The following is a 27,762-nucleotide window of genomic DNA, read 5'->3' as shown; positions in this document are numbered from 1 at the left end:
CGCAGCGGCTCATCTGTGCCTTCTCTCCCACAGCAGAGGGAGGGAGGGGGTGAGGCGGGCTGGTAACCGGGCTGAACGTGAATAACCTGCAGCCTCCGTCTCTCGGATGCTCTGATGGAGTAAACCGGGCAAAGATGCGCTTTTTGGGGCCTGTTCTGTTGAACATGGAATGGGTGAGTCAGACTGTTAGCTTAAACGCGGCTAGAAATCCGCGCGCGGTGCGGCACGCGCAGATCATGGAGCCGTGCGTTAGACAGTCCAGCTGTTTTTATGGGTGGGGGTGAGGGGCACGCGGGAGGGGGGGGGGTCCAACGGGGTGTTGATCGGAAATAGACGCCTCGTTTGTCGGAATGAAGCCAAAAGCGGCGCACCGTTTGCGTCGTTTCAGCCCATCACATCTGACGGATGTGTGCGTCTTCTGACGGCGGGATGTTAATTAGACCCGCATCATTTACAGGATGATTGGCACCTCCCACCGTGATGTGATAGCTGTCCTCAAACAGGCTCCTTCTCTCCCCGTTTTTCCACATTTTTGTGTTTTGTTCCAGGACAGCGTTTGATTTTTTTTCCGTCGAGACTCTCTGGAGATAACGAGACACCAGACTATTTGGACAGATGGGTTTCTGGGGCGGGGGGGGGGGGGTTAAAAAAGCGTCTCTTCTCCTGGTACATCCAGTCATCACTATTCACGATGACACCCGTTCCCCTCTCAACATTCTCCCAATACAGATCCGCATCACTTTCAGGCCTGACACTTCTGTAGTATAGCTGCCTCTGTCTGTTTATCTCCTCCTTGCCATCATGAGCCTGGACTCAGACACACAAAGCAGTGACACACACGGAGGGGTGTACAGTATCACCGTGAGGGGCGGTGGGGGAGACGGTCCTGATGCTGCCATGTCTCTGAGGTTGACAGGAAGTGCATCCTCTTTGAGGAGAAGCAGGAGCAGGAAAGCGTGGCCTAAATCCTCTCCTTCCTCCTTCTGATACCCCCGAGTTGTGAACAAAATCACTGATGGGAAATGTCTGTATCTTCTCTCTGCTCCAGGTTTCCATGGCAACTCAGTGAAGCTTGGATCTGGGGTTCAGAGGTCGCCAACTAAAACTACGCTTCCCCCTTTACCCCCGTACCCACGTTTACCGCCCCGTGTCCCTGGAATCTGCCATCTAAGACCCTCCCCTTTGGTTTCTCCTCGCACATCACCTCACGGAGACGCACTCCCGAACAGCAACAGCGGCCGCTCAGCTTTTGATGTCGAGCAATCAGCTCCTCGCCACGCCCTCCTAGTCATCTCCGGTAACAACTCTCACGCCCAGGCCTCAAGATGATGTGCGAGGTGATGCCCACCATCTCGGAGGACGGGCGCGGTGGTGGAGGGGGTGGCTCGTCGTCTCCGGCGGGCGTCGGAGGGATGGGCGGCGGGATCGGGGGCGTCGGGGGCTACAGCGGTCGAGACCCTCGGGGCGGCGGCAGCGGAGGAAGCGACGAAGGAGGAAGCACGGGGAACCTGGAATCGCTGATGGTGAACATGCTGACGGAGCGAGAGCGGCTGCTGGAGAGCTTGAGGGAGACGCAGGACAGCCTGGGGACGGCGCACCTCCGCCTGCGGGAGCTGGGCCACGAAAAAGAGTCTCTGCAGAGGCAGCTGTCCATCGCTCTGCCGCAGGTACGCACAGCTCGGTCATTTGAAGAACCAAAAATGAATGCCGGCAGGACCGTTCAAGGAACATGGGGAAAAACTTTGCAGAAACTAAGACAGCTAAAACAGGAAAGAAAAATAGCAGATCGGGAATTTTGAACTAAGTCTGCTTCAATAAACTTCAGGCTCAAACATCAGTTCAGCCCAACTTGATCTGTTCTGGGTTTTGTAGATCTGCTGAAGCTGTCTGCACCAAATTTCTGAATTCTTTAGTTTGATTTATTAACGGTGGATTGAGACACAAACTAAATTACAAGAACATTTAATTAAATTTCTTATATTTGGATGTAAGTTTGTTTTGTTGAGGAAAAGTCTATTTTTTGGATAATGACATTGGGAGAATGACATTTTTTTATTTAGTGTGGAGCTCTAGTCTAGATTAAAACATTCAATATGCAATAAAATAAACATTTGTAGTTGATGTTTTGGATTTTAGGCTTCAGCTTTATCATCTTATAGCATATTGATTTAAAAAAATATATTTTTCTTTTAACCTGGAGGAACAAACTACTTTTAACTGCTCCATAAAACTTCTTTTTCCAGTAGAAGCAAAAAATGTTTTTCTAATATTTGACAGGAAACCGTAGTAAATATTGTTAGGAAGGAATCAGTCACTTTACCTTGTTGTGCTGCTTCCAGAGTCCTTCGATTTTGGAAAATATAAATGTTTTGGGAAACATAATAGAATCTCATGACACTGTCAGTTGCTCCCTTCATTTTAAGACAACCCGTGAATCTTAGCATGAATGAAGAAAAGGCAGAAAAAGTTCATTCTCCAACATCTGGATCCACCTTTTGCCTCATCATCGTCCATGGAAAAAGATATTCCCACATTCTTTCAGGAGACTGACTATAATAATAGAAAGGCTTTAACTTATAGTCAGGTTTATGAGCTGATTTAGGTTATTTAAGCGGTAAGAAAACCCTGGCTCCTTAATAAAATCCAATTCATGACTAAATCATAACAGTTGCATGATTTAAAAAAAAAGTTAAAGTCCCACCCCGATCATCTTTAGATTTGTGTGTAAAAGCGTTCCCAGTGGTCATCTGCTTTTAAAATAAATGTAAAAAAACCTTTCCTTTTTCTAAGACATAGTCTCTCCCGCTAGCTTACAGCCCCCTCACACCCTCATTATAACATTGCAACAAAAAAAGTGAGAAATATTGGAGCTATCCAGCCGTACAGTTTAGATCCAGATTCCCTCTCAGACGAGGAAAACAAAGATAAACACGGATCTATTTGTCTGCAGGCGGATGCATCAGAATGGAGCGGAGCAGGGAGCTTGTGGCCCCGCCCAGCGGACTTTCTGCGTCACAGATCTTTTTTTTCAATCGAATTTTTTTCATCCGCTCCTGATTCACACCGATTTGACTGAAGTAATGCTCAGAAATCCTTTACATCCTTTATATATTTCCTCCGTTGTGAGGAAAATGCCACAAGAACATGTTAAAAACACCAAAAGCCCCCTTTTCATCAGAGTGGGTCTTAAATGAAACGCGTATAAATACATAAATGCTTTAATTTGCCTCTTAAAGAATAAGAAACAATTTTAGCAGCTGTTTTTTTTTTTTTTACCCTTGACAAGCCTAAAACATATTGTTCCTCATTTCAGAGCTGCTTTAAAACGAAACCTGCATTTCCCCCAAAGCCTTAAAGCTAATATTATCCCACACTCTGATTGGTGCCTGGGAGCTGATTGGGTTTTAATCACGATTAACAAAGAAAGAATTCTTTATTTTAGGCAGGAGAAAACTCGGACGCCTCCGGCCGGGATGATGCCCCCCCCCCCCCCCTCGTTTTTACCCTATTTTCTCTGCTGCGATGCCTGAAATATCAAAACGAAACATCCCGAGCTGCACGCTCTCAGAGAGAGTGACCGGACATTAAAGGGCCATATTACCTCAGCAGGAGGAGATCAATACAACGCGCGCACACACACACACACTCATGCAGGAACACATGGTGTGTTGTAATACAAAGATGAGTTCAGTGAGTTTGTCTGTGAGTGCCAAGAGAGGGAGCCATGAGGAGTACGACAGCATGGAGAAAGGAGAGGGGGGAAAAAATTAAAAAAAAAGCCCTGATATGAAACACGCAGAAAGCCACCAATCAAATTAATTTGCATATTTCTGCATGTTAATCCGGTGGCTCCTGAAGTCTGTTTTCCACGTGTTTGTCAGGACAGATGGAAAAGCTGGACTTTGATGGAGAATAGCACAAGCGAAGCTGAAGGGATTGGAGTAGGAGCAGAAGAGAGAGGGAAGTGTCTGGTTTCTGTGGTCGCTCTCACACCATCTTTTACATGAATAAATCCCAGAATCATGATATCCTTTGGGCCAAGAACACGCCATCTGTACACTGCAATTTCCTTCCTTTTCAAACAGGCTTCCTCACTCCACTTCTCTCCTGCATTTCAGCCCAGTGAGCACATCAGCTGGGAGGCCTGACACAGACTGTACATGCTGTACTTTTTCACTGCATTTTGGCAGGAAGCGGGTGTGAGGCGAGGCGCCTTGTTTGCTGCTGCGTGGGGTAAACCGATCGTTGTTAGCACGCGGCGGCGGCGCCGCCCTTTAAGGCCCCGTTTGCATATGTGCTTCCTCAAAACACGCATGGCTTGGTCAGGGATGCGCTCTGTGTCATGCGTGTATCACGCCGCGATCACACGCCAGCCTGGCCGCTGCACGCCATGCGATGATGGAAGGAGTCTCAGGAGAGCGGCTGAAGGTTCAGCTCCAGTGAGCTGCCACTCACGCCCATGGGGTTTTTTTCTCCTCACAAGCGCGATGGATTCAAACACTCGTGTTACCGATGTCACAATTACACATAATTGGAGTAAATGACTCAAAACCAAAACAGAGGAGCTGGACAGCTGTCAGTTGGAAATGGCAGACAGAACACGGCGCTGCTCTGATTTCCATTAGTCTCATGCTTGTTTAACCTCCAGGTTTTAATTAGGGGCAGCAGACAGAAATGCTTGCCGCATCAGTTCCAGGTGCAACACGTGCGGCGAACGCGGCTGGAAGATCGTATAGCGAGGCCCGGTTGGAGCCTGCAGGAGTCTGAACTGCATGGAACAGATTAAAGCCAAAGTGCTGGCAGCCTGCTCTCCATTGACCTCATTCAAACATGTTTAATGCCCCCGAATTCAGTCAGACTCCGTGTGCATGCGGGCTGGCTAATGAAATCAAGATTTGCCAAATTGTGTCGCTTATTTAACGACTCTGCAGTAAAACTGTTGACAGGTCAAGAAAGGTGCAAGTTAAACTCCCTAACTGGTTTGGCGGTGCAGCCAGAGCAGCTTGGACGGGTTTGAGTGCCGGCTGCAGACCTCTAGGGGTTTCTTGTTGTTCCTGGCAGCAGGAGGCTGGTGGCAGATCCTCTGTGCGCTGGGGGAGGCAGGGTGGGGGCTCTGTGAATCAGACTGAGTCATCCCTCAGATTCTCAGGGATGTGGAGAGTCTACTCCCAGGGCTGTCGATGGTGACACCACGTTTTGCAGTTTTTCTGGAAACGTCGCTCTCCTGCTGACTTGAAATCAGTAAATGGAGCAACTAAACCAAAAGTGCGCTGGTGTTTTTTTTAGGAGAAATGCTTGTTAAATAGCCAACAAAAGCTCAATTAGATGAGGTAGATAAAAAAAAAAACATTGACCTTTGCTTTTTTTACACTTTGGTTTCAACATGTTGATGTTTAGATTCTTTTAAAGCTTTTCCCTTTCACAATAATCACCCAGGAAGACGCACTCCAATCATCTTTTGATCCATTTTCAAATCGTTCCCATCAATTTCCACACACAAAAAAAAAACGTGTCGTTTTCTAGGACATAGTTTCTGCAGAGCAGCAGGAGTTCCATTAGAAATTCACCTCTTAATTGTGGTGGGACCACTGGCATAGATCAGTCCCCCCTTCCCTTCTTCATTACTGAGAGCTCTCTGTTTACACTCTCTACAGCTAGCTTACAGCCCCTCACACCCCCAACCTACCATTACCGGTGCAACTAAAATGGCGAGCAATATTAGAACCATCCAGCCGTACAGTTTAGATCCAGATTCCAGCTCAGACGAGGAAAACAAAGATAAACATGGATCTATTTGTTTGACAGTGGATGCATCAGAATGGAGCAGAGCAGGGAGCTTGTGGCCCCACCCAGAGGATTTTCTACATCACAAAGATGCTCCTCTGTCAAGCGGCATTTTTTCGTTTCCAGATTCCCAAAGATTTGAACAAAAAATACTCAAAAATGTCATTTGAAGCTTAATTTCTTTAAATATGTCCTCCATCTTCAGAAAATTCCTAAAAGAACGTGTTTTAAAAAGACCATTTTCATCAGAGTGGGTCTTTAAGCTGAATACGGGTATCGAGTCATAAGGCCCACATTTTACCAGTGTAGCAAAGAATAATTTGATTTCTAACTGGGGGAGTTCTTCTGTCATAAAAACTGGATTCATTCAGTTAATTGTTGTGTTTCTGTTCCGTTTACGCTCTTCTATGAAAGCATTCTCTCACCTGATTTTTCAAATGAATTTATGTAAAGGTAGATTTAAATAATTGATGTCAGGTTTTGCATTAGAGGAGATGGAAATGACTTCTTTTTCCAGCAGGGAAGGCTCCCAACAACCTCTTCTTTTCTTGTGTAAAGCCCAGACCTGAAACTTTGTTCAGTGTGGAAAATGTGGGAATAAAGGAAATGAAACAGCTGATGACTGTGAGAGATCTAGAAGCACAATAAGAGCCTCCTCCTCTTGCGACCCTGCAGGAGTTTGCAGTGCTGACCAAAGAGCTGAACCTCTGCCGGGAGCAGCTGCTGGAGCGCGAGGAGGAGATCGCAGAGCTGAAGGCTGAGCGCAACAACACACGAGTCAGTACCCCGCTCTCCTGCTAGCTTTGTGCGAACAGTCCGCTGGCACACAATGACCTGAAACGAACATGCCTCCAGCTGCTCCTGGAACATCTGGAATGCCTGGTGTCCCGTCATGAGCGGAGCCTCAGGATGACCGTGGTGAAGAGGCAGGCCCAGTCTCCCGCTGGGGTTTCCAGCGAGGTGGAGGTCCTGAAAGCTCTGAAGTCCTTGTTTGAGCACCACAAAGCTCTGGACGAGAAGGTGCGGGAAAGGCTACGAGTGGCCCTGGAGCGCGTGTCGGCCTTAGAAGAAGAGCTGCACACTTCCTCACAAGAGGTAAGTTCCTCCTGAACAAGAGGGTCCGACAGAACCGCAGCTGAAATCTACAATGATCTTTTTCTTTTATCTTTAGGTTGTAACTTTAAAAGAACAAGTCAAACGTCGGCAGCAAGGGCTGGAACCCGGCAAAGAGGTAACAGCCTGTGTTGATGTAAAACTGAAGCTTCCAAACCGTCTCCCGTGACACTTTAGTACAGAAATCCTAACAACCGATATGTCTTCTTGGATTTAGTCGTGAAAACACAAACTGTGGTGTGTGGTGAAAAAACATCCTAGTTTGGATGTCAAACTAAAGAAAAATGGCACCAAAGGACACATTTATATGGTCGGTATGAGGAGAGAAGCGTTCTCTGTGCTGCTTTTGATGAGGAAAAAACACACAAGAGATAAAAATTAGCTTGAAACCTGGCTTACGTGTTTGGTGTGAGTGTGATTTCATTCCAAATGGCTGCGTGACTCTTCGGTCTGCAGCCGGAGAGCTGATCGAGGGCCCCTGATTGCCAGGAGCGGCTGCAGTTAGTGCAAGCCTGCTCTGTAGTTCTTGGATCAGTCCTGCCGCTGTGGTGCTTCCAGCCATCACTGGCATTCAGCGAGGAGGAAGTCATGATACGCCATCTTCTGTTTTCACTTTGAAACCTCACTCAGCAGCTTTGGGAAATTGTTCTTTTACGTTTAATTGACAGTCTTTTCTCCCAGTAGCTCATTATTACCTATAACTGTCTTTCTGTTGTGTGTGTTTGAAGTTAAGTGTGTGAGAACTCTGTTTGGTGAAATCTGCTGACATATTCAATTGTATTTTTGCATTGTCCTACTATGCTTTGAGTACCTCTCGATTACATTGTCACGTCTGTCAGTACGTGTGGATAAGGATGCAGGTGGCTCGCTTGAAAAATGAAGGTCGTAGAGCGCTCAGTGAACCTGTAGAGCAAAAATGTTCATGCCTTTTTTCTACGGCCGTGCTGCAGGTGACAGGCTGTAGCGAACGCGTGAGCACGTAAGGGGGAGTAGGCGAGACACAGGCATGTCTTATGGATTTTTCCTATTTTTCCCTTCTGAAATTAGTGCTGTTCAGGGGAAAGGTGCCTGCTCTTTGGACACCCATTGCGGGAAGCCTGGCTGTTAGTAGTTTGAGTGTAGTTTGTGTGGATATCCTACGGGTACCTGCGGGTCCGTAAAGAACCAGGACTCACACCTGACTAACAACTAGTATGGCGTAAGAACACAGTATGACAGCATCACCCGTACGCCATAAGTGCAACCTACTTTAGCCTTACGAATACTTCACGATAATAGACACCGAACAATGGTACGTTCCGTTTTCATGACATCCTTTAAGGTGGGCGTACGAGTTTCAAGGGAACTGCAAGACACACACCTGCGCTCCCTTTAAGATGCAGGCGCTCCTCTCGACGACCCTCTACAGCCCGGACAACCCAAAAACCCACCGCACCCATACAGGTCATGTGACTATGACTTTAGCGAGTCATGTGGTTCCACTCATCCCAAGCATGTTGGCGTTCTGTCAATCTTGCATTTTAGAAATACTAAACAGCTTATTGTCTTACCAATGATCTATGTTCAATGGAGTTTTACAGAATCAAAAAAGTGACACCCAGCCTGTGCCATGTGTGATTTAATTCATAATAATGCAGACATGCTTCATTTAAAATTCACTTCTCATGTAATGTGAATGTGCTAAATGCAGCTGGAAAGCAGCAAAAATGGCTAAGAATAAGAACAAAAGATTCCTCCAGGTGCATTTTTTCCTTACTGCCTTACAGAAACATGTTCAAGATTAGCTTCCACGGCCAATAAAGTGCGTCATCAGGCCACGTCGCAGTTTCAATGAGTCTCTAAAAAAAGCTTCAAGTGAGCTCCTCTTCAGGGTTTTTTTCTGCTTTTCTTTGTAAGTTTTGTCTATGAAGCTCTTAGTTTCCTTTCTTCTCTGTATCTTTTCTGTTGTGTGTACTTTTTGTTAGAAATTATTCCACAAAGATCATTGTTGGCGCACATAAGCAACAATTTCTAATATTTTAAACTTCATTTTTTTGTCTCTAAAGTACTACAAGAGGAAAAAGGTTCTACTTGACCTCCAAAAGATTCCCTATAAAACGTGTCATCATAGCAATCTACGGTTGTAGGTTTTATTTCAAATGTGCTGATGCTTTTCCTCTCGGTTTAGCTGATGGCTGATCCCTCTAATTGCTCATATATTTTCCACCTAACTGCATAGAACAGAACATCAAGTCTTCCTGTAGTCAAATTAACATACTGTGGTGCCCACGCTTTTTCATGATAGCCCAGAGCATCACATCAAAACACCAGATCCTTTCTATGTGTCTACACAAAAGTTCAGGGTTTATTTATTTGATGGGATGTGATGACGTGTCCCTGATTGAGTCTCTGTTGACCCTCCATCATTCTTAAATGGAAGTAAAGCCACGTAAACTGAAGAGAGGATGATATCTGTTTCACAGGACGATAGACGCCTGTCAGCTGTGAAAGCAACAGATTAAGTCTTTTGTTCATAAGAAAAGTTATATATGTGGTTATAGACCCTCGACTGTTTTTATTTATGTCAATATTTCTGTCCAGCGGCTTCCCAACGGCCCGTCTTCCATCTTGGACGATGGTGACACGGACCGACAGAGGGAGGGCGAGATCGAGCGGCAGAGGTCAGAGCTGGGGCAGCTGAAGGAGAGGCTGGCCCTCATGTGCCGACAGGTATTTGACTCAGAGACACCCTTTTAGATGTCAGCACCTTCGCTAAAAACCCAACGCGAGGAGTGAATGATCCCTCTCAAACCTTCTCCTCCTGTCAAGGTGGGGGAGATTGAGGAGCAGCTCACATCTGCAAGGAGGGAGCTGGCCCGATCCGAGGAGGCCAACCAGAAACTCCAGCGGGATTTAAAAGAAGTGAGACTCGCTGTGTTGACGACGGACCACAAACCGCCTCTCCGTGTGGCTGTCATTGTGGCATCAGCGTGTCTGAGCGTACACAATCGTTTTTTACAGTTTTCTATGGTAACCAATCGTTAGCAGTGGTAGCTGCTACTGTATGCTAAAGAACCTTTACGCTGTCGCCATGGTGACAGTCATCAGTCGAGCAGCAGGCGTTTCTCGCATGGATGGGGGCCTGTTGATCAGTGAGTGTGCTGGCAGCTGCCTAGAAGGTGCGTGGAGCGTTTTGGGACGAAAGGCGGTCAAGCCGGTTTGCTGAGAAAAACCTCTTCCACCCCCTCTGTGCGTCTTTGCCACGCCTGACAGCTACCCCTCACTACTTCTCCTTCAACCCCCCCCCCCCCTCCAACCGCATAAGAGGGCGCTTCTGAAATCTGTCAACACCAACTGTTAACCAGTCATTATCGTTCTTCAGGTAATAGCAGCTGAAGCCAAGTTTCAACACCACCTTCTTGTAAACATTTGACCTTTCATCCATTCATTCATCCGACTTCTAAACCCTTTTAGTCCCTTTTGGGGTCACGGGGCTGCTGGAGCCTATCCCGGCCACTCGTGGGCGAAGCCAGGGGACACCCAGGACAGGTCATCAGTCTGTCGCAGGACCACAAATCACACACTCATGCACACTCACATTTACACTCACAGTAACCTACGAAACATGGTTTTGGACGGTGGGACATTTGACCTGTCATGGTTTATCTGACCTTTGCTTTCGGCTCTTGCTCCGTCTTTGTGCACCAACGTTTTTCTGTCTGCTTCCTAGGCGCTTTGTCAGAGGGAGGACATGGAGGAGAGAATCACCACATTAGAGCGCAGGTTTGCTTTCTCCCCTGAACTCTGAAAGATCTTCAAACCGCTCTCCTCTCACTGCTGTCGCCTGTCTGCTGCGCCGCTCTGGTTTCCAGGTACCTGAGTGCCCAGAGGGAGGCAACGTCTCTCCACGACATCAAAGATAAGCTGGAAAACGAGCTGGCCAGCAAGGAGTCTCTTCACAGACAAGTAAGAAAAACAGCCTCTTCATCCCTCTTTGTGTGTTTTGTGAATCTGATTGACAGTTTGGCTCCGTTTCACCTTGGCATACAAAGCTCGCCTTCGGTGCGTTTGTTTTTCTCCTTCTGCGGCTTTAATCGGGTCTTTTGCCCCCAGGTTTTACCTCCTCTCCCTGTCCTCTTGTCCTCCTGCAGAGCGAAGAGAAGAACCGGCAGCTTCAGGAGCGACTGGATGACGCCAAGCAGAAGCTGCAGCAAACCCTGCAGAGAGCCGAGACGCTGCCTGAGATCGAAGCGCAGCTCGCTCAGAGAGTGGCGGCTCTCAACAAGGTGTGTCTGCAGTTATCCCTCTGCTGGTGATGCATTTAGGAGCTGGAAAAATCTCAAGGAGCTTTTTGCCGTCACTCACTGTTGATATAATAAATCAACATGGAAATGCGTTTGCACAATGCGTGACCTCCTGTGGAGACGACATGCATACATGGCCTCAGGCATCCAGGCAGGGTTGAGCGTGCACATTAAATTGTGTGTAAAGTTGCGGTTGCACGCATGACCGATACACAACACAAGACGGAAGGTGACAGTTAGATGGCAAATATTTTATCCAGCCTCTGCCAGAAACTCTTATCCAGTCGATTCACATAGAAGGGGAAGTATCCGAGCAGGCCGGGAGCTGCACAGATTCCTCACTTAATTGTTTACTATTCCTGTAAGCACAAGTTTCTGTCATGCCAAAAATGTGCATCTCATTCATTCTCCTCCCAACCTCCTCCAAGAATTGGCCACAGTTTCGTCTTACATGTTGAGGCAGGATAACCTTTACGGCGGGTTCTTAGCTCTGCCTGAGAAGAGGCGAGCAAACAAAGCTGCTTGTAACATTGTGATCTGCACAGGCATGTAGCTAATTGGTAGACTCTGAGAACAAGATTTTTCCATTGTGTCCATTTGTGTTAGTGTCGCAACACGGCTCCCGCTTTAACCCCGCTTCCTCTCCGATCATTCAGGCAGAGGAGCGTCATGGTAACTTTGAGGAGCGGCTGCGACAGATGGAGGCGCAACTGGAGGAGAAGAACCAGGAGCTACAGAGAGTGAGTCATGCTCTTTTTCTCCTCTCTCTGTTTTCATCCTCCCCCTCTTTCGCGGCGCTCCTTTTGTCAGGACGCACAAAGGAAGACTAATTTTCTAAACCCTCTTCTTGACGGTGCACATTCAGATAGAAATCTCTGCCTCACTCTCCCCTCAGTCAAGTGGGAGGACGTGTTCGGGACTCCTCCCGCACTCTCCTCTTTTTGTTGTTTTTTTTTCTTACAATTTTTTTAATCTTCCTCTTTTCACTCGTCTCGCTGTGTCACTCGCAGGCGAGACAGAGGGAGAGGATGAACGATGAACACAACAAGCGTCTTTCCGACACCGTGGACAAACTGCTGTCTGAGTCCAACGAGCGGCTGCAGCTTCATCTGAAGGAGAGGATGGCTGCTCTGGAGGAGAAGGTGACCTGTTCACACCTGATCAGGAGTTTCTGACGCCCGACACCTTCTTTTCTTAGTCTGAGACGGAAAAACTTCAGTGAATATAAAAACAAAACCCCATTTCTTGAAAACCATTTCTTTTTCAATTGCCCTCAATTAGTTTTGTCTTATTTAATAAATACTTTTCCAGTCATACATTTTTGTTTTAACATGTGACCACTGCAACAAAAGCGCTGCAAATAAAGTCACGCTAGTCATTTAAACAAGTGAAAACATAAATAATAAGCCATTTTGATGAGTCACAGTAACTGAAACGCTGTAGGTTACACGTTTATCTTTAAATCTCTTTTAGAAGAATTTTTCAGCTAAATTCAATGATAAACTTAGATTTTATGAAATTAGCAGGTTGCTCTGTTATTTCTAACAGTTTGCTGTTAATTCCAGAGTTAGACACAGTTGCACGCCCTTTGCCATAACCTTGTTCTTTTTGCTCAGAACGCCCTCTCTGAGGAGCTGTCCAACATGAAGAAGCTCCAGGATGATGTGTTGGCAAACAAGGTGACTTCACTTCCAGGATTTTTCTAACCCGAGGAGACTTTCAGCATCCTCCCCTTTTCCTCGTCAACTGTTTCGTGTTTGATTTTAGGACCAGCTCATAGCGGAGCTGGAGCGTCTCCAGCTGGAGTTGGATCAGCTGAGAGCGAGGCCTGGGGGCTCTTATTCAAGGTGGGTGCCGCTCAGGCATCAGAGCAGCTCTCACCGTTAATGTGGGACTTCTCTATACCTCAGAGTTGGTCTTTTAAACGGCTGCGTCAGGTTAATGTGAATGAAAAAAGCCATCTTTTTCTTTTTTTCTCGTCTTCGCCTTGCAGCCGCTCTCTGCCGGGCAGTGCCCTGGAGTTGAGGTACTCACATGGATGCGGGTCGCTCCCAGCAGGCTCCACCACTCACCTGGACCCCTTTAGTAACACCTCCGCCATGGCTGTGGGGCGGCGGAGAGACCGGGCTCGCTGGAGCTCGGCCCGCGAGGACTCAAGCAAGGTACACCTCCAGAAAAAATCCAGAAAATTCATCTTTGGACATAGATTTACAGAAAGAATAGGCTTTTACTGCTCAGTTAACCCCTTAATGTCTGAACTTATTTCCAGTTTGGAAAAACAAAATGTCAGTAAAGTTTTTGCTTTTAAGTAGATGCTACATTTTAGAGCATATTTGGATCAATAGTTGTCAAACGTTTAAACCTCTGGCAGATATTTTTCAAAAGTTCCTTTTGTAGGATGAGGAAATTTATGACATAAGGAATTAATGTTGTTTCCATCAACTCTTTATTGTCGCTGTGGATTCCGATCAAAATAATTCTCTAATATTATTTAAGGATTCAAGGATCTTTATTGTCATTTCACCACAGGGTGATAAAAAAGCGTGGTCCCAGCTAGCCAATTGCGTTAAAAATAATGTGTTAAATGCAGGAATATTGCTAATAACGAAAAACTAAATATAGATATAAACACATTGAAAAAGTTATGTCTGTCCATATTTGTAATATCTATAATTTCCAAAGTAATTCCAGGAGTTGTGTTAGTTTATCTTCTGCTTTCACACTTTTAGTTTGGAAGTTTGATTTAAAAAAAATAGCAGAATGAGTTTAAAACTCAAGCAAAGGACACATCTTAAATGAACACTTTAGCTCATTGTTCACCCCAAAGACCATCTTGCATTTTTCACTAAAATCTGCATTCTTTTAAACATTTGACTGCAGAGAGCGAAACTCCAATCGTTTTTGGTCCTTCTGTTTTTACACAGATTTGTTTTGCAGACCGTATTTGTTTAGATATTTCCTCTGCGTTTGTAGTATCCAGACTGGGAGAGTGGCGCTCTGTCGGGAACCGGCTATGAGCCAGGCATGGACATAGGCTGCTCTGATGACGACGATGACGCCGAGCGACACTTTGGCTCCGGGCTGCTGTCGCCCAGTGGACAGACGGATGTGCAGACTCTGGCCATCATGCTGCAGGAACAGCTGGAGGCCATCAATAAGGAGATCAAGTAAGAAAGCGCGAGCAGGGAGGGATGGGGTGGCGGGTTCCAGGTAGGTGAGGGCGATTTGAAAAACAAAAAAAAAAAACACCTTCCTTCATGCATCACTTAATACAGCCTGTAAAATGAAAACTGCTTCAGGAAAAACTACAGCTCAGCTGGAAACTCGGTTTGGATCATTTTAATATCTGAAACCCTTGGACTGTTATCTTCAGCGCTGTTTGTCGAAGCGGCTGGTTTACTACTTCATTACATTCAAACAGGAGCTTTTTCCCGAAAGGTCTCAAGATAATTCTGGGAGGGAATATGATTAATGTTGTAAAAGTAACCAAATCTATATGTATTGTTTTGTGGTAAAGTCCCACTCCAATCATCTTTTGGTCTATTCTCAAAGTTTTAATTGGGGTCATGCCCTTTTAAAGACAAAATAAAAAATCATGTGTTACTTTCTGGACATAGTTTTTGCAGAGCGACAGGAGCAACCCCACCCCCCTTTCCCTTCCCCTTCATGTTGCATTTTTGTTCGCTAGTGATTCACAACGTTTTGGATAAAGAAATACTCAGAAATGTAATTTTAAGATTAATTTTCTTTTAATGTATCCTCAATCGTTAGAAAAATGTGTTAAAACACCATAGGAGTGGCTCTCTGAGCTCTCAATTCACGTTTTTTTTTCTCACCTTTCTCATAAAATATTCCTTTTTTAGTGCAACGGTTTCAACATCTCTTTACAAAGAAATGTCAAATCTCCCAATGAAACACTTTGAGAATTTAAAGCTGTTTGTTCTGAGAGGAAATGCAGCATAGCGATATAAAAGTCTCTTATAGTAGGATTTATCCATTTCCAGCTTAAACACTTTGTCTCTTATGGCTGTTGGGTTGTTGAAGAATGAATTTGCTGCTGCTAAAAATATCTACTTCCTTTTTAAGGATTATAGTTCATGTTTTCATAAAAGCTAGGGGGCTTAGCGTGACTTTATGAGGTCTCAATCTTTAACTTTAAAAGTGAATTGTGGTCTGCTTTCTTATTGGCTGTAGACCATCGTTAATCAATCTCCTCGCTGCCATGTTTCCTGTACAGAATGTGATCAGTTTGCCACATCTACATAAATCTTCGATCTTCAGCAGATTTTAGTTTTCATGCCATAAAATTGGACTTCTTTCTCTATAAAGGTTTGAATTTTGAGAATTTAGACAAGAGAGAAAAGTGTTCACATGTTTGTGTCTGTCTGAGAAAAGTGTATAAAGTGTGCACTGAGGAGTTTTAGAGCCTTAAAACAAAGTTAAGTTGACAACTTTGCAGATTTTGTTGTTATTTATTAAATGTAACTCTTGCAATAAACAAGGACCACCGTATGTCGAATTTTGGTAATAAAGAATATATCAGAATTGAGATGAAGCTAAACCCCCCCCCCCCCATGTATTTATGAACAAATCTGACACAGCTACTGTGATGAGGCCCACTAACAAGCTTATTCCTTTAAAGGTAAATGCTGTAATTCAGAAGAAGCATTTTTCTCTTTTACATCATTCAAATGTGTTTTTATTTCCCCCCTTTGTCGCTAAATCTAGGCTGATCCAGGAAGAGAAGGAGAACACAGAGTTACGGGCCGAGGAGATCGAGAGCCGAGTGAGCGTGGCTTTGGACAGTCCGCCCATTCCTCCCTCCTCCCTGGGGAGAGACAGCGCCGGACAGGGTTTCATCCCTTCATCCATCACGTCCTCCACCCTGGCCTCTCCTTCTCCACCCAGCTCGGGAACTTCCACCCCCCGTCTGCCTCACTCCCCGGCCCGTGAGATCGACAGACAGGTACCTCGGTATCAGCCTCCCCGTTTATGCAAACAGCTCCTCCGCACAGTGAGTCAGATAAAAAAAAGAGAAGTTAATCACTCCGGAGGAGACGGAGAGGTTTAGTTGAATCTGAAGTGCATGTTGGGTTGCTCAACATCAACTCTGTTTAGGGGTTGGAATGAACATTAGATCACAAAGCAATAGCGCTAGAAAAAAAATGGTTCTAAATATGACGGTGTGGAAGTGAGTTCCTGAAATCCTGAAGAAAAACTATAAAACCAATGAAATCATGTCAAATTTTGGGTTATGGTCAGGAAAACAACGGCACACCGCAATATAATATCGTAATTTAGCATCAAGACACAATCACAGAAACACAAAAATAAATGTTTTAGTACAACTGTTGTTTTTTCACCTTTTGTACGAAAAACATGCACGCATAATGCAAATGGACCTCATAAAGATCCAATGTTTTTATTTATCATTTTAGAACAGCAAAGATGACGACCGCGCCCTTGCTCTCATTGACTCCACGCCTCCTTCGACTCCTATCCTGTCCAGTCGTGGTCTGCGGCTGGACCGGATGGCGCTCACCCATCCAGGAGCCATGCTCGATGACCCCCGCGAGTTTCGCAGGTAAGCCAGGCGCACATCAAACCCTCCCTACGTGGAGCATTTCCCTTTTTGTTTTTTCATATTGCTGGATCTCATTTTGTTTTGTTCAGCCTTTCTGCAGATGGCAGCAGCTCCAACAGCAGCCAAGATTCTCTGCACAAGTCCAGCAAGAAGAAAAGCATCAAGTCTTCCATTCGTGGGTTTTTTGGAAAGAAGGAGAAAGGACGGATGGGCCAACCCGGGCGTGAAGGATCTGTTTCTGCAGGTAAAGAGTTGGAAGATAAGGCAGGACGTGTCTGCATTAGATTTTAAACAAGCAGGCTGTGACATTTAACTTTTATCTCTCAGCCTCCACACCCTGTGAAGACACGTCGTCAGGAGATGCCATGGGGATAAACAAGACAGGCACTCTTGGTCCGGCAGACAAAGACCGCCGCAGCAAAAAGAAGTTTGTGAACTTTAGCTTTTTGATTTCTTCTCTTAAATTTTCTAAAATCATCACCAACTGTGTCTTTGTTCTCAGGCATGAACTGCTGGAAGAAGCTTGTCGTCAAGGGCTTCCCTTTGCGTCTTGGGATGGGCCTACTGTTGTGTCCTGGTTAGAAGTACGTCATGCTAAATAACTAACCCAGATTTTTTTTTTTTCATTTGTTTCCTCTGGTGATTTTGTTGTATTTCTCCCCTCAGTTGTGGGTTGGAATGCCCGCCTGGTACGTCGCCGCCTGTCACGCCAACGTGAAAAGCGGCGCAATCATGGCCAACCTGTCGGACACAGAGATCCAGCGGGAGATCGGCATAAGTAACCCGCTGCACCGCCTCAAGCTGCGGCTGGCCATCCAGGAGATGGTGTCCCTCACCAGCCCGTCGGCGCCGGCTAGCACACGCTCTGTGAGACCCTGAAGATAAAAAAAACAACACTTTATTCTTTATTTTTAAGAACATTTTTATGGTGCATCAAAACATAATAATTACATTAATTTCCCTACATCTTCAGCACATTTGGGACCTTTTTCTGACGCTAGTTTAGGGCAGATTCTTGTACATTAGAGATAAAGGACTTCAAAAACAAATAAAAAATGATCATCTGCAGATAAATGTCCAGATTCAACAAAGACTCGCTGTTGTGATGTCGCAACAGAATGTCAAGAAAATAAAAATTAAATAGCCTGGAGACATCAAAACTAACAATAGAAGACACTGATTCTGTTTTTCAAAACTTTATTTACCTTTTATTTGTCAAAAACGATCTAAAAGTTGAATAAAATTGGTCTTTGTCTCCATGTGAGGAGCTGTTGAAAGAGGGTGTACTTACTTTTCTGTATGACGTCTAGCACAGTAGAGGCAGGGATTATAGCCAGTCTGCTAAAAGTAGCTCTTCAAAGAGAAAATAAAGACGTGCCACTCTGATCTAGACTTCCGAAAAAACAGCTGCAGGTTTCCTGGAAAGACAAAGACAGAAAAAGTCGAAAACGATTTCCCGTTAGTTTGGATCATTGCGTTTTGTCTCGTCTTTTGCCGAATCTGTTTGCAGAAAGCTTTAAATTGGGTTTGAATTCAAATCCAGAAACGCAACTTTTATTGCTCCTGGTGGGGAAAACATGTGCTCGAGGTATCAATGTGATCTTTCACCTTACATTCCACACGTGAACTCTTTGCTCTCTCCTTGTTGCAGTCCACCAGTAACGTGTGGATGACCCATGCAGAGATGGAGTCTCTGAACGCCGCCACCAAACCCCCGGTTAGTGCTTCACTGCTGTCCTGTCTGACAAATTCCCCACATCTAGTTTCAAATATTTATGTGTGTTTGAAGAATGTTGCTTGTCTTGTCTGTTCCAAATCATGTTGATGAGTCTCTCCCCTTCCTCCTCTTCTCTCTGTATTTTCTTATTTCTCGTGTCTCTCTGGGCTCAGGTCATAGTGTTGAGCATCTTCGTCTCTCCCCGTGTTTGCTGTTTCAGTGTGAACTGCTTCCGACTAATTACCCGTTCACTAACACGCTGTTCCTCACTTTTGTCCTCCTTTCCTGCTGCTGCTGTTACTTCTCCCTCATTTGCTTCTCCTCGATCATCTTTCCATCCGTCCACCCCGCTTCCCTCTCCCTCACCACCTCCACCTCACCCTCTCCGGCTCCGTTTCGCTCTCTCTGCCTCCTCCTCCTCCTCCTCCTCTTCTCTCTGTCTCTTTTCCAGGAGCTGAAAGAATTCAGCTGGGATCAGGTAAGGATCAGCTGCAGCTTTAAAAGAGTCAGAAAGTGCTGAGTGTTTTTCACTTCTTCGTCTGTAGTGAGACTGCTTGTAAGTGAGTCATGAGTGCTTTGAGATCCGAGCCAAGCCAAGCATGAATCAGCAACAATCATCTGGGCTTGTCCCTTTCAGATACTGGCCTATGGTGATATGAATCACGAGTGGGTGGGCAACGAATGGCTGCCCAGTCTGGGCCTGCCGCAATATCGCAGCTATTTCATGGAGTCCCTGGTGGATGCCCGAATGCTCGACCACCTGACCAAGAAAGAGCTTAGAGGACAGCTGAAGATGGTGGACAGTTTCCACAGGTACGACTCTGCTCCAGGACTTCTGTCGGCTGCCGTTTTCTAAACCTGAAAGACAGAAGTCTTGTTGTGATTGAAAACACAGCTTCTGTGAAACTGTTTGACCCTCTTGACCCCTTTGCAGGGTCAGCATGCACTACGGCATCATGTGCCTAAAGCGCCTAAACTACGATCGCAAGGAGCTGGAGAGGAGGAGAGAAGAGAGTGTCCACCAGAACAAAGGTGAACTTTTCTACTTCTTTGTTTGTTTTTACCTGTTTTTGCTTCAGATGTTTATACATTTGACAGTTTTATTCTTTACAGAAGTTTCTCAAATGTCATATTAATGGCATCCAGCTTGTTTAGTTACTTTAATAAATAAAAAAAATTGTTTCTCAGTCCCAACAACCTTAAATGTGGCACAGAAAAACAAAAATCCAAGTCAGTTTCACAGCCACTTTAGATGAAGATTTCATGCAAGATCAACTTTTTGAGCTTTTAAGTGTATTTTAATGTTTATTCCTCACTATAAACACCCCAAAGCGGCATTTTGATCCATTCCTCTAAAAACCTGCTCACTCAGCACCAGCCCCTCCAAACCCACAAAAAGCAGTGGGTCCTCACATTGTGACATCCCAAAGAGAGGAACAGCCCCTTCCAGGAAGAGTCTGCGCTGCCAGCTCCGCCCCCCAGGCGAACACACACACCCACTTTCTCTGTGGAGCCAGCGGTGATCGGCTAAAACATTTTTCCTTTTATGATGAACAATACTCACATCCATCTTTGCAAAAGTTCAGATGTTGTTTGTTTTGGTGGGAGAAACGCAGACACACTGCAGAGGCCAGCTCCGGGATGATGTCATGAAATGGGCGGCGCCTACAAGGAGAGAAAGGCGGAGCCTCAGAGATCGAGTTTTCTTACTGCTGGGTAGGATAACGAGCTGCGAAAGTGACTCATATTTGATTAAAGAAATGTGCTTATTAGTGTGCCAAAGTTAATATCATATACATGAATATGGTTTACTCTAAAAAGGCTTAAGAATAGCATGATACAGGCCCTTTAATGAATTAAAAGAACAGTGTTGTGTGCTGCAACAGCCCCACCTTAGGTTAAAAAAAACCCCACTGGGTTCAAGTATGTGGCATTTACCGTGATGTAGACAATAACAAGAATTACCCCTCTGTCAATAAAAGAAAAACCCTCAATAATCAATAAAAAAATGACAAAAATCATCTCAGTAGAAGTACAGCGCTCCCTCACTAGCTTGCAGTTCACCTTCTGCGGTCTCGCTGTTTGGCTCATTGGAGTTTAGACTTCTTTCCTCTGGCTTTCTACTGCGCACTGTGTTCTGCATCCTGATTGGTTTTTGATCTTGTCAATCAATTTCCTTAGATGCAGCTTGTCTGAGTTACACAAATCTTCAACCGTGATCCGATCTGGACTTTTCTATGAAGGTCTGAACTTTGACAAGAGTGAAAAGTGTAAAAATGTTCATGTCTGTTTGGGAAAAATTGGATTTTTTCAGCCTTAAAACACCTGTAAGACGACTTTGAGGGGACACTATTGAAGAGACCAAAAAAAAAAAAAGAAACCTGCACCAAAAATAGTGGAACCACTTGAAAAGGTTTAGAGTTTTGTTTTTCCCTTAATTAGCATTCAAAGAAAAGGACAGAGTTTCTCAGCAGATCAGAAACAGTCATAAAAACCATCATGGACGTTTAACCTCCACATGGCTGAAGACAACCTTTACAAGAGAAAAACAAAAGAGCCAGAACCACCGCCATTAAACTCTAAAGTTCATCAGTGTCACATAACATCATAAATCACAGTTCGATCCAAAGATGACTTGATGGGAAATGATGGAGGAGGACACCACCGATGAAAGCGGTTCATAAAACAGTCAGACTGGAATTTGCCACCAGGCATTTTGTCAAACCACAGAGCGTCTTTTGTGTCAACAACAACTCTTTGTTTACAGAAGCAAAAATGAAGCACAACAAGATAAGAGGGCTGTACTTTCTGTGAAACATAGAGGGGGCTGAATCATAGTCTGGGCTGCTTTTCGGGGGGGGGGGGGGGGGGGGGGGGGGGTCTGACACACCAAAGAGTCACTCCGATCCTCTTTTGATTCATTTAAAAAGCATTTCCGTGATCTTCTAATTTTGATTATGTAACTTTTAGGCAAAATCAAAGAACCTGTGTCGTTTGCTAGGCCATAGTTTTTTCAGAGCAGCAGGAGTGGGCGGGACAACTCCCCATCATCCCTTTGTTTACACTCTTGCTAGTTTACAGCCCCTCACAAACTCAAAATGAAATTAGCAGTGCAACAAAAATGGCAGCAATATCGGAACTATCCGGACGTACAGTTCTGATCCAGATTGCAGCTCAGGCGAGGAAAACAAAGACATTCAAGGATCTGTTTGTGGATGCATCAGAAAGGGGCGGAGCAGGGAGCTCGGCGCTCGCCGTCGTAGGTTCCACGTCATGTACCATGTTTTCTTCTGCTCCTGATTCACAACGATTTGAATAAAGAAATACTCAGAAGTGTAACTTTAATCTGGATTTTCTTTATATCTGCCCCCCATCATGGGAAAAATGCTACATGAAACGTGAATTTCATCGGAGTGGGTCTTTAAAGCAATGAAGGTTCAATAAAATCGGAGCTAAATGTTTTGCTTGGTGTCAGGAGGTCTGGTCACCAACAAGATAAAAGCCCAACTCTCGAACAGCTACAAAAAAAACCATATCCTCAGATGTGAATTTCTGATGAACTTCTGCTGCTCTGCAGAAACTATGTCCTAGAAAACGACATGTTTTTAGATTTTAGCTTAAAACGGCATAAAAGAACGCTTTGAAAATTGATCAAAAGATGATCAGAGTGGGATTTAAAAGGCAGTTCAAGATAATATAAAATTTAAGGGTACCATCTTTTTTTTCCAACCTGCTTTATTTTTTCTTTAAATGATTCTGCTGGGCAACAATTTGGTCTGATTTTATTTGTTTGACAGGAGAAGCCAAACTGTACAAGATAAAATGTGTTTCTCAGACTGAACCTTGACCTTTCTGGACCTTGTTGGATTGCAATTAGTGGTCATAAAAGTTTTAATTTTTTCTGTCTGTAATCTTCACTTCTAATGGATCTCTACATCTGCTTGGACAGGAAAATGCTCATTAAATCAACTTTTCCAATTTATTTTTCTAAATCTAATTCAATTGGATTTCATTCAGAGTCTGTATAAAATAACCCAGTCCTACATGATTATGTCCTTGTAAAATTAAGCTTTAAAAAATGTTAATAGCTGCAGAAAAAATAGGGGACCCCCCCCCCCCACACACACACACACACTTCTAGAAAATATTTAGACCACCCTTGACATGCGGCTCCTTCCCTCTGTACTTCGCTGACATTATCAACCACAGCTTTTTACTTAGGGAGGATAACAAGTAAATAAATGTCATCACATCATTTCAGGCATTAAACCCTCCCAAATCTCTCCTCCTCCCTCTGAGGGCCTCAGGATACATGTGTTGTGCATTTACCTCCTGCCTGCTCCACAGTCTTATTATACAGATTAGTGGATTCTGGATTGCAGCCTCCAAGTGCTGAGTGTGTAAAGCAGCAGCGTTTGTGCTGATCCCTCAGTTTGTTTAACCCTTTCAAAGGAAAACGGAAGCTGGAGAGACCTTCAGGACCCTCCAGCGTGAAGACAGCTTCTAAAAGCACACAGATGCTTTTTTTCTGCCCTTCTTCACGGCCTCCTCTTCCTCACAGATGTGATGGTCTGGTCCAATGAGCGTGTGATGTGCTGGGTGCAGAGCATCGGGCTGAAGGAGTACGCCGACAACCTCCGGGAGAGCGGCGTGCACGGCGCTCTGCTGGCTTTGGACGACACGTTTGACTACACAGACCTTGCACTGCTGCTGCAGATTCCCAATCAGAACACGCAGGTAACAGACGACCTGTCGGTTCTCACTGAGGAGAACGCGTTCTATTTTAGGAATAGTTTGAGAGCTTAGATGACAAATATTTGACATCTTTTGTTGTTTTTATTTCTATTTATTTAACCTTTTTAGGCACTACACATGAAAGAAAGTACATAAAAAATTTGTTTGGAATTTGAAAAATAACTGATTTTTAAAGCAAATTTCAAATAATGCTTTTTTTCCTGTCATGATGTATGAATTCAAGCAATAAAAAACATTTAGGGTCAAGGAGAGCCTTAATGCTGCTCCTCAAAAGTGTTACCCATCAAAAAAGAAAAAGGAAAGGTTCTCAGACAAGACATAAACCCCATTGACTCCAGATAATCTGCAGGTCCATGAAAAGTGTTTCAGATGTGTCAGACTGCAGCCTTTTTAGCCTGTTTAGGTCTTCAGACATGACAAAGTAGCCTGCTGCACTGTAAAAACACAAAATATCATCAAGTCTTTTTGTCTAGTTTTAAACTTGCTATAAGACAAAAATACCTTAATGGTAACGTTTCAGTTAGATGTAAGGGATTATTTAATGAAAAAACATTGTATTTTAAGTAATATCTCTATTTTTCTAGTCATAATTTACATATTTTTGTCTTAAAACGTCTCATTCTCGTCTTATTTCAATGATTCGGTCAAGAAGAAAGGATAGTTCGACTTTTGTAGCACTTAAAACAGAATATTTTGGTGGATAAAGTATAACTATAAACGTATGTAAATGAAAACTTTCTTTTAACAATACGCTTCTATTTTAGGACATAATATTGGTATTTATCAGAACAAAATAAACAAATTTGAGTGTTTGCAGCTAAATTCAAGATTACATTTTGGCACCAAAAGAGCAGAACATCACAACTTATTTTTTTTAAATCATATCAAGACAAATTCTACTTGTGTTATAAGTAATTCTACTTATAACAAGGTAAACTTTCTTATATTCTATATTTTTTGAATTGTTTGGAGAAGGACACTTTTTTCCAGTGTGGAGTGGAGAAAGGCGATTAAAGTGACTTTTCAAAAGCATCTACCGAGTGCCAGAATAACAGCCGTTCTGAACGTGAGTCATCTGCGGAGTCCAAACTAATCTAGAAGGTCTTCATCACCTCCCTGCTGCAGGCCAGACAGCTCCTGGAGCAAGAGTACAACTCCCTCATCTCCATGGGAACAGAGAGACGACCCGATGAGGTCAGCATGCTCATCTATTTTTAAAAAAAAGAAAGCATTTAGGTTTGCCGGCGTGCCGTGCATGTCCAGGCAGGTTCTGATGCGCAGAAACACTCTTGTTTAGCAGGATGGAGCGAAGACGTTCACACGCTCTCCCTCCTGGAGAAAGATGTTTCGGGAGAAGGACCTCCGCGGCGTGACCTCCGACTCCTCCGAGACCCTGCCTGCTAACTTCCGTGCCTCCGCCATCTCCACTCCATCTGTGACCCTAAGAAAGGTTCAGAGTGAAGGTGAGCGCACCGGCACACAGACATCTCTTTGAAGCCCTGGAGGTGCGTCACAATTGTGCGAAAAGCTGTTCCTTCGCTTTTCACACAAAGAGCATGACAGGAACTGGGCCGCAGGGTTACTAGCAGGCACTTTATAGGAGAATTAAAAACAGGATTCACGAGCACAAAGCAGTTAGATGTTTTCATGCTACTGAACTATTAGGAGTTCCAGTGGAATTTGTTGTTTCCTGTAGCCGAGCAGCAGCAGGCAATAACAAGGCGCAGACTCTGTTATCCCACTTCTTAATGCCTCCAAAAAGGTCAGTGCTGTTATGATAATAACCCTGTGTCTGCTCTCCAACAGCCAGCTCTGGTGCCCGGGGTGAATCCGCCTCAGTGAGGACGTACTCCTGTTGAGGGGCTGAGGTGAGAACCGTCACTTAAACTGCAAAATTGGGCTTCGCTGGTGTGGGGCTTTGCTCTGGAGCTGATGGCTTCCACATGGACCCCAACTTTCTTTTGAACTTTGTTTTATGAATTTGTTTGTGTCAACGGATGAGTTGAAGTCTGGGATGCTGGTCGTTCCCATGGAGGCCACAGGCTGCCACGCCGCTAACGCTGTTTCTCTCCTCAAGGTGCTGACCGGACCTGGAGGAAAAGGACCTTCTCGCTCATCCACGGAGAAAGAAGCAATTAATATAACCGTTTTCACTTCAATTAAACGTACGTCTCTGACCATTTTGCAATAACAGAAGCTTAGGAAGAAATGGGAAAGTGACATGAAGAATGTATTCTCAGACTAGAAGGGTTGAGAGCTGTTTTCTCTCCGTCTTCTCTCTCTTTACGGCCTTCTGCACTGTGGGCTGAATCGGTTAGCTCGCTGCAGGCCGTGCAGGATTCCTGTCAGTCAGGAAGATTTCTCTTGCTAGCATTTTTCCTTTCACTTTCAGGATTGAAAAACAAGAGTGCTGTTGGCGGGAGTGAGCCATTGTGATCTGTTTGTTGGCGTTTATAAAAAAAAAAACCTGGATTCAGACCGTTTAGCTTCAGCCACATCTGAGGGACTCTCTTATAGACTGTATCTGAGAGCTGGACAGTGAAAGTGTGAAAAAGGCTAACATCCAGCTCCAACCAAATGAAGTCAAGTCAGTCTGCATTTTTTCGCAATATGTTGAAACCAGATAAAGGGTGTGTCCAAATTGGAGGGCTGCGTTCTTCCTGGGCTGCTGACCTCAGAGCGCCGCGACAATTGCTGCCCAAATTCAACGACTCCTTCAGATGCGGCCAACAAACACGGCCGCCTTTTTCCCGATTTCAAGGATTGTCTGGTGTATCCTTCTATGCTGAAGATGCATTGTGGCCCAACCCGGAGATTTTCCCACAACAATGACGGACTGCAAAGTGGGAGGCGGAGTTGGAAATAATGACACCTTTTTATAATTACACCTCCAAGATTAAAAGTTGGATCAAATAAGCTCCATGCCTGGTTCACTACTCCTCTCTGTTCGGGACTCACGGTTGCTAGGCGACAGGACATTCGCCGATGTAGCGGCTGGAATTATCCAAAGGCTAAACTCGTCCAAATTCACAGTCGTTAACATCCGACCTACCGGCTCGGCGAAGGACCCGGCCATTGAAGGAAGCAGCTCTCGATTTTGGACACAGCCATCGTCAGAAAGCAGTGATTGGTGCGAGTTGGTCGAAGTCAATGTTTCTACGGCAACCACTTTCACCAAACCAGGAGTGAGCTTGTTGGAAGTCCACACCCCCTACCACCTGAAAGCGGGCTTAACTAAATAATTTTGAACGCTGGGGCCAGGAGGCTCCACCTAATTTTGTTGAGACACCTGATTGGTCAGTTTATAACTTGAACCACAGAAAGAATATAAAGGAATGAAGATTATCAAGAATGACTAAGTGGCAGCTGTTTATTTCTCTATAGAAGTCTATGGAATTTTGGCTGTTTGGAGCAAACGGGCACTTCCTGTTTGCAACCCCAGGGGGGAAGGGGTCACTCAGTCCAGTTCTCATATACAGTCCTTGGACCCTCCCCAGGCTTATCCGTTAGCACCCAAGTGATCTTTTTTTTTAATATGGAGATGAAAGGCTCAGAGGGGTGGGGATGAGGCGTCCCGCAGAGCTGTTAAGTTTGCTAACTAGGTGGCAGGAAACCCTCGAGTCACTTTAAATGTAATCATCTCAAAAAGGTTAACTCTCCTGGCGGGGCCTGGTCTGAAACCCGGAAATGAGAACTTCTATAGTTCTTTATAACTCAGAAGTTTTCCCGAATGGACGACACTTTATGTCTGAAGTTTTTAAGAAATGCTGGTGTGGATGAATCCTTCATAAAAGAGGGTTTGTTTGGGTGAAGGCAGAGCTGATGGAGAGACAAAAACAGCAGTTTACAAGGAGAAAAACAATCCAAAAAGGAAAATGGGACATTTGATTGAACACACAAGCCATAACAGGAATGAAAAGCTTTTCAGAAGATGGAAAGGCGGCAGCAGGAGGAGGAGGAGGAGGAAGAGGAGGAGGCCCAGGAAACAAAACCTTTAGCCTTTGTGTTTACGATGCATGTCAAATAACGACTATGACCTAAAACTTTTCTTTTTTGGTAGTGAAGATGAGGTGTTTTAAAAAAAAACACACCAAAAAAAACAAACAAGAAAAATTATATAACTGTATGATAAACTTACAAGGGGAGGGGAAGCCTGGGGGAATCAATTTGTAAAATGTGTGTATTTTTTTCAGTTGTATTTTTTATTTTTTACAATAACTACTTATTTTCTTCAGGTATGTATTGGATAAATGTATGTACATGTTCTTGACTTCATTTCAACGGTAATCACGAAACATTGAAAATGTTGGATTCCAATAATACGTGTACATTTTGAGAACAAATTGTGCAACGATTTAAACAGATCCATGACTGAAGTGATCGTCAGACGAGTTGAAAATATCATCTGGAGAAAAGAAAAAAAAAAAGATGAATACTTATGGTGATGTACAATGGAAAAAAAAAACAATAATAAAGGGATCCAGGTGGGTCTGCTGATCATCTTTTTTTCTGGATTGTGCTTCATT

General features: G+C 44.5%; 1 protein-coding gene across 3 annotated transcripts; it reads left to right on the top strand.

Moving 5' to 3' along the window:
- On the top strand, window positions 1-27,651 carry LOC101168785 (liprin-alpha-3-like). Of its 3 annotated transcripts, none has more exons than XM_023957332.1 (31): window positions 3-173; window positions 1,049-1,667; window positions 6,460-6,561; window positions 6,640-6,879; window positions 6,956-7,015; window positions 9,478-9,606; window positions 9,706-9,798; window positions 10,607-10,659; window positions 10,749-10,842; window positions 11,028-11,162; window positions 11,837-11,920; window positions 12,191-12,322; window positions 12,797-12,859; window positions 12,948-13,027; window positions 13,174-13,342; window positions 14,154-14,347; window positions 15,909-16,146; window positions 16,619-16,764; window positions 16,854-17,008; window positions 17,092-17,191; window positions 17,267-17,348; window positions 17,431-17,631; window positions 18,416-18,481; window positions 18,933-18,959; window positions 19,119-19,294; window positions 19,416-19,513; window positions 23,043-23,218; window positions 24,362-24,430; window positions 24,537-24,699; window positions 25,043-25,104; window positions 25,314-27,651. In XM_023957332.1, the coding sequence occupies exons 2-30, from the start codon at window positions 1,326-1,328 to the stop codon at window positions 25,093-25,095; spliced, it is 3,720 nt and encodes a 1,239-aa protein (XP_023813100.1). In that variant the 5' UTR covers window positions 3-173; window positions 1,049-1,325; the 3' UTR covers window positions 25,096-25,104; window positions 25,314-27,651. The 3 variants fall into 3 exon arrangements, with proteins under 3 accessions (XP_023813101.1, XP_023813100.1, XP_023813098.1); XM_023957330.1 differs by having other exon boundaries at window positions 24,534-24,699; XM_023957333.1 differs by lacking the exons at window positions 19,416-19,513; window positions 23,043-23,218; window positions 24,362-24,430; ... (1 more) ...; window positions 25,043-25,104; window positions 25,314-27,651 and having other exon boundaries at window positions 1-173; window positions 18,655-18,959; window positions 19,119-19,264.
- Window positions 27,652-27,762: the final 111 nt, after the last annotated feature.

This window comes from Oryzias latipes, chromosome 8 (assembly GCF_002234675.1).
Source record: "Oryzias latipes chromosome 8, ASM223467v1".
NCBI lineage: Eukaryota > Metazoa > Chordata > Actinopteri > Beloniformes > Adrianichthyidae > Oryzias > Oryzias latipes.
This window is presented reverse-complemented; position numbering and strand designations above follow the sequence as displayed.

Excerpts from the sequence above, each read along its gene's own strand:
- LOC101168785 (XM_023957330.1), top strand. The coding sequence starts at position 1,326 with ATGATGTGCGAGGTGATGCCCACCATCTCGGAGGACGGGCGCGGTGGT. Across the intron at positions 7,016-9,477 it reads GGCTGGAACCCGGCAAAGAG|CGGCTTCCCAACGGCCCGTC; the intron begins GTAACAGCCTGT and ends ATTTCTGTCCAG. Across the intron at positions 17,192-17,266 it reads GACCGCCGCAGCAAAAAGAA|GCATGAACTGCTGGAAGAAG; the intron begins GTTTGTGAACTT and ends CTTTGTTCTCAG.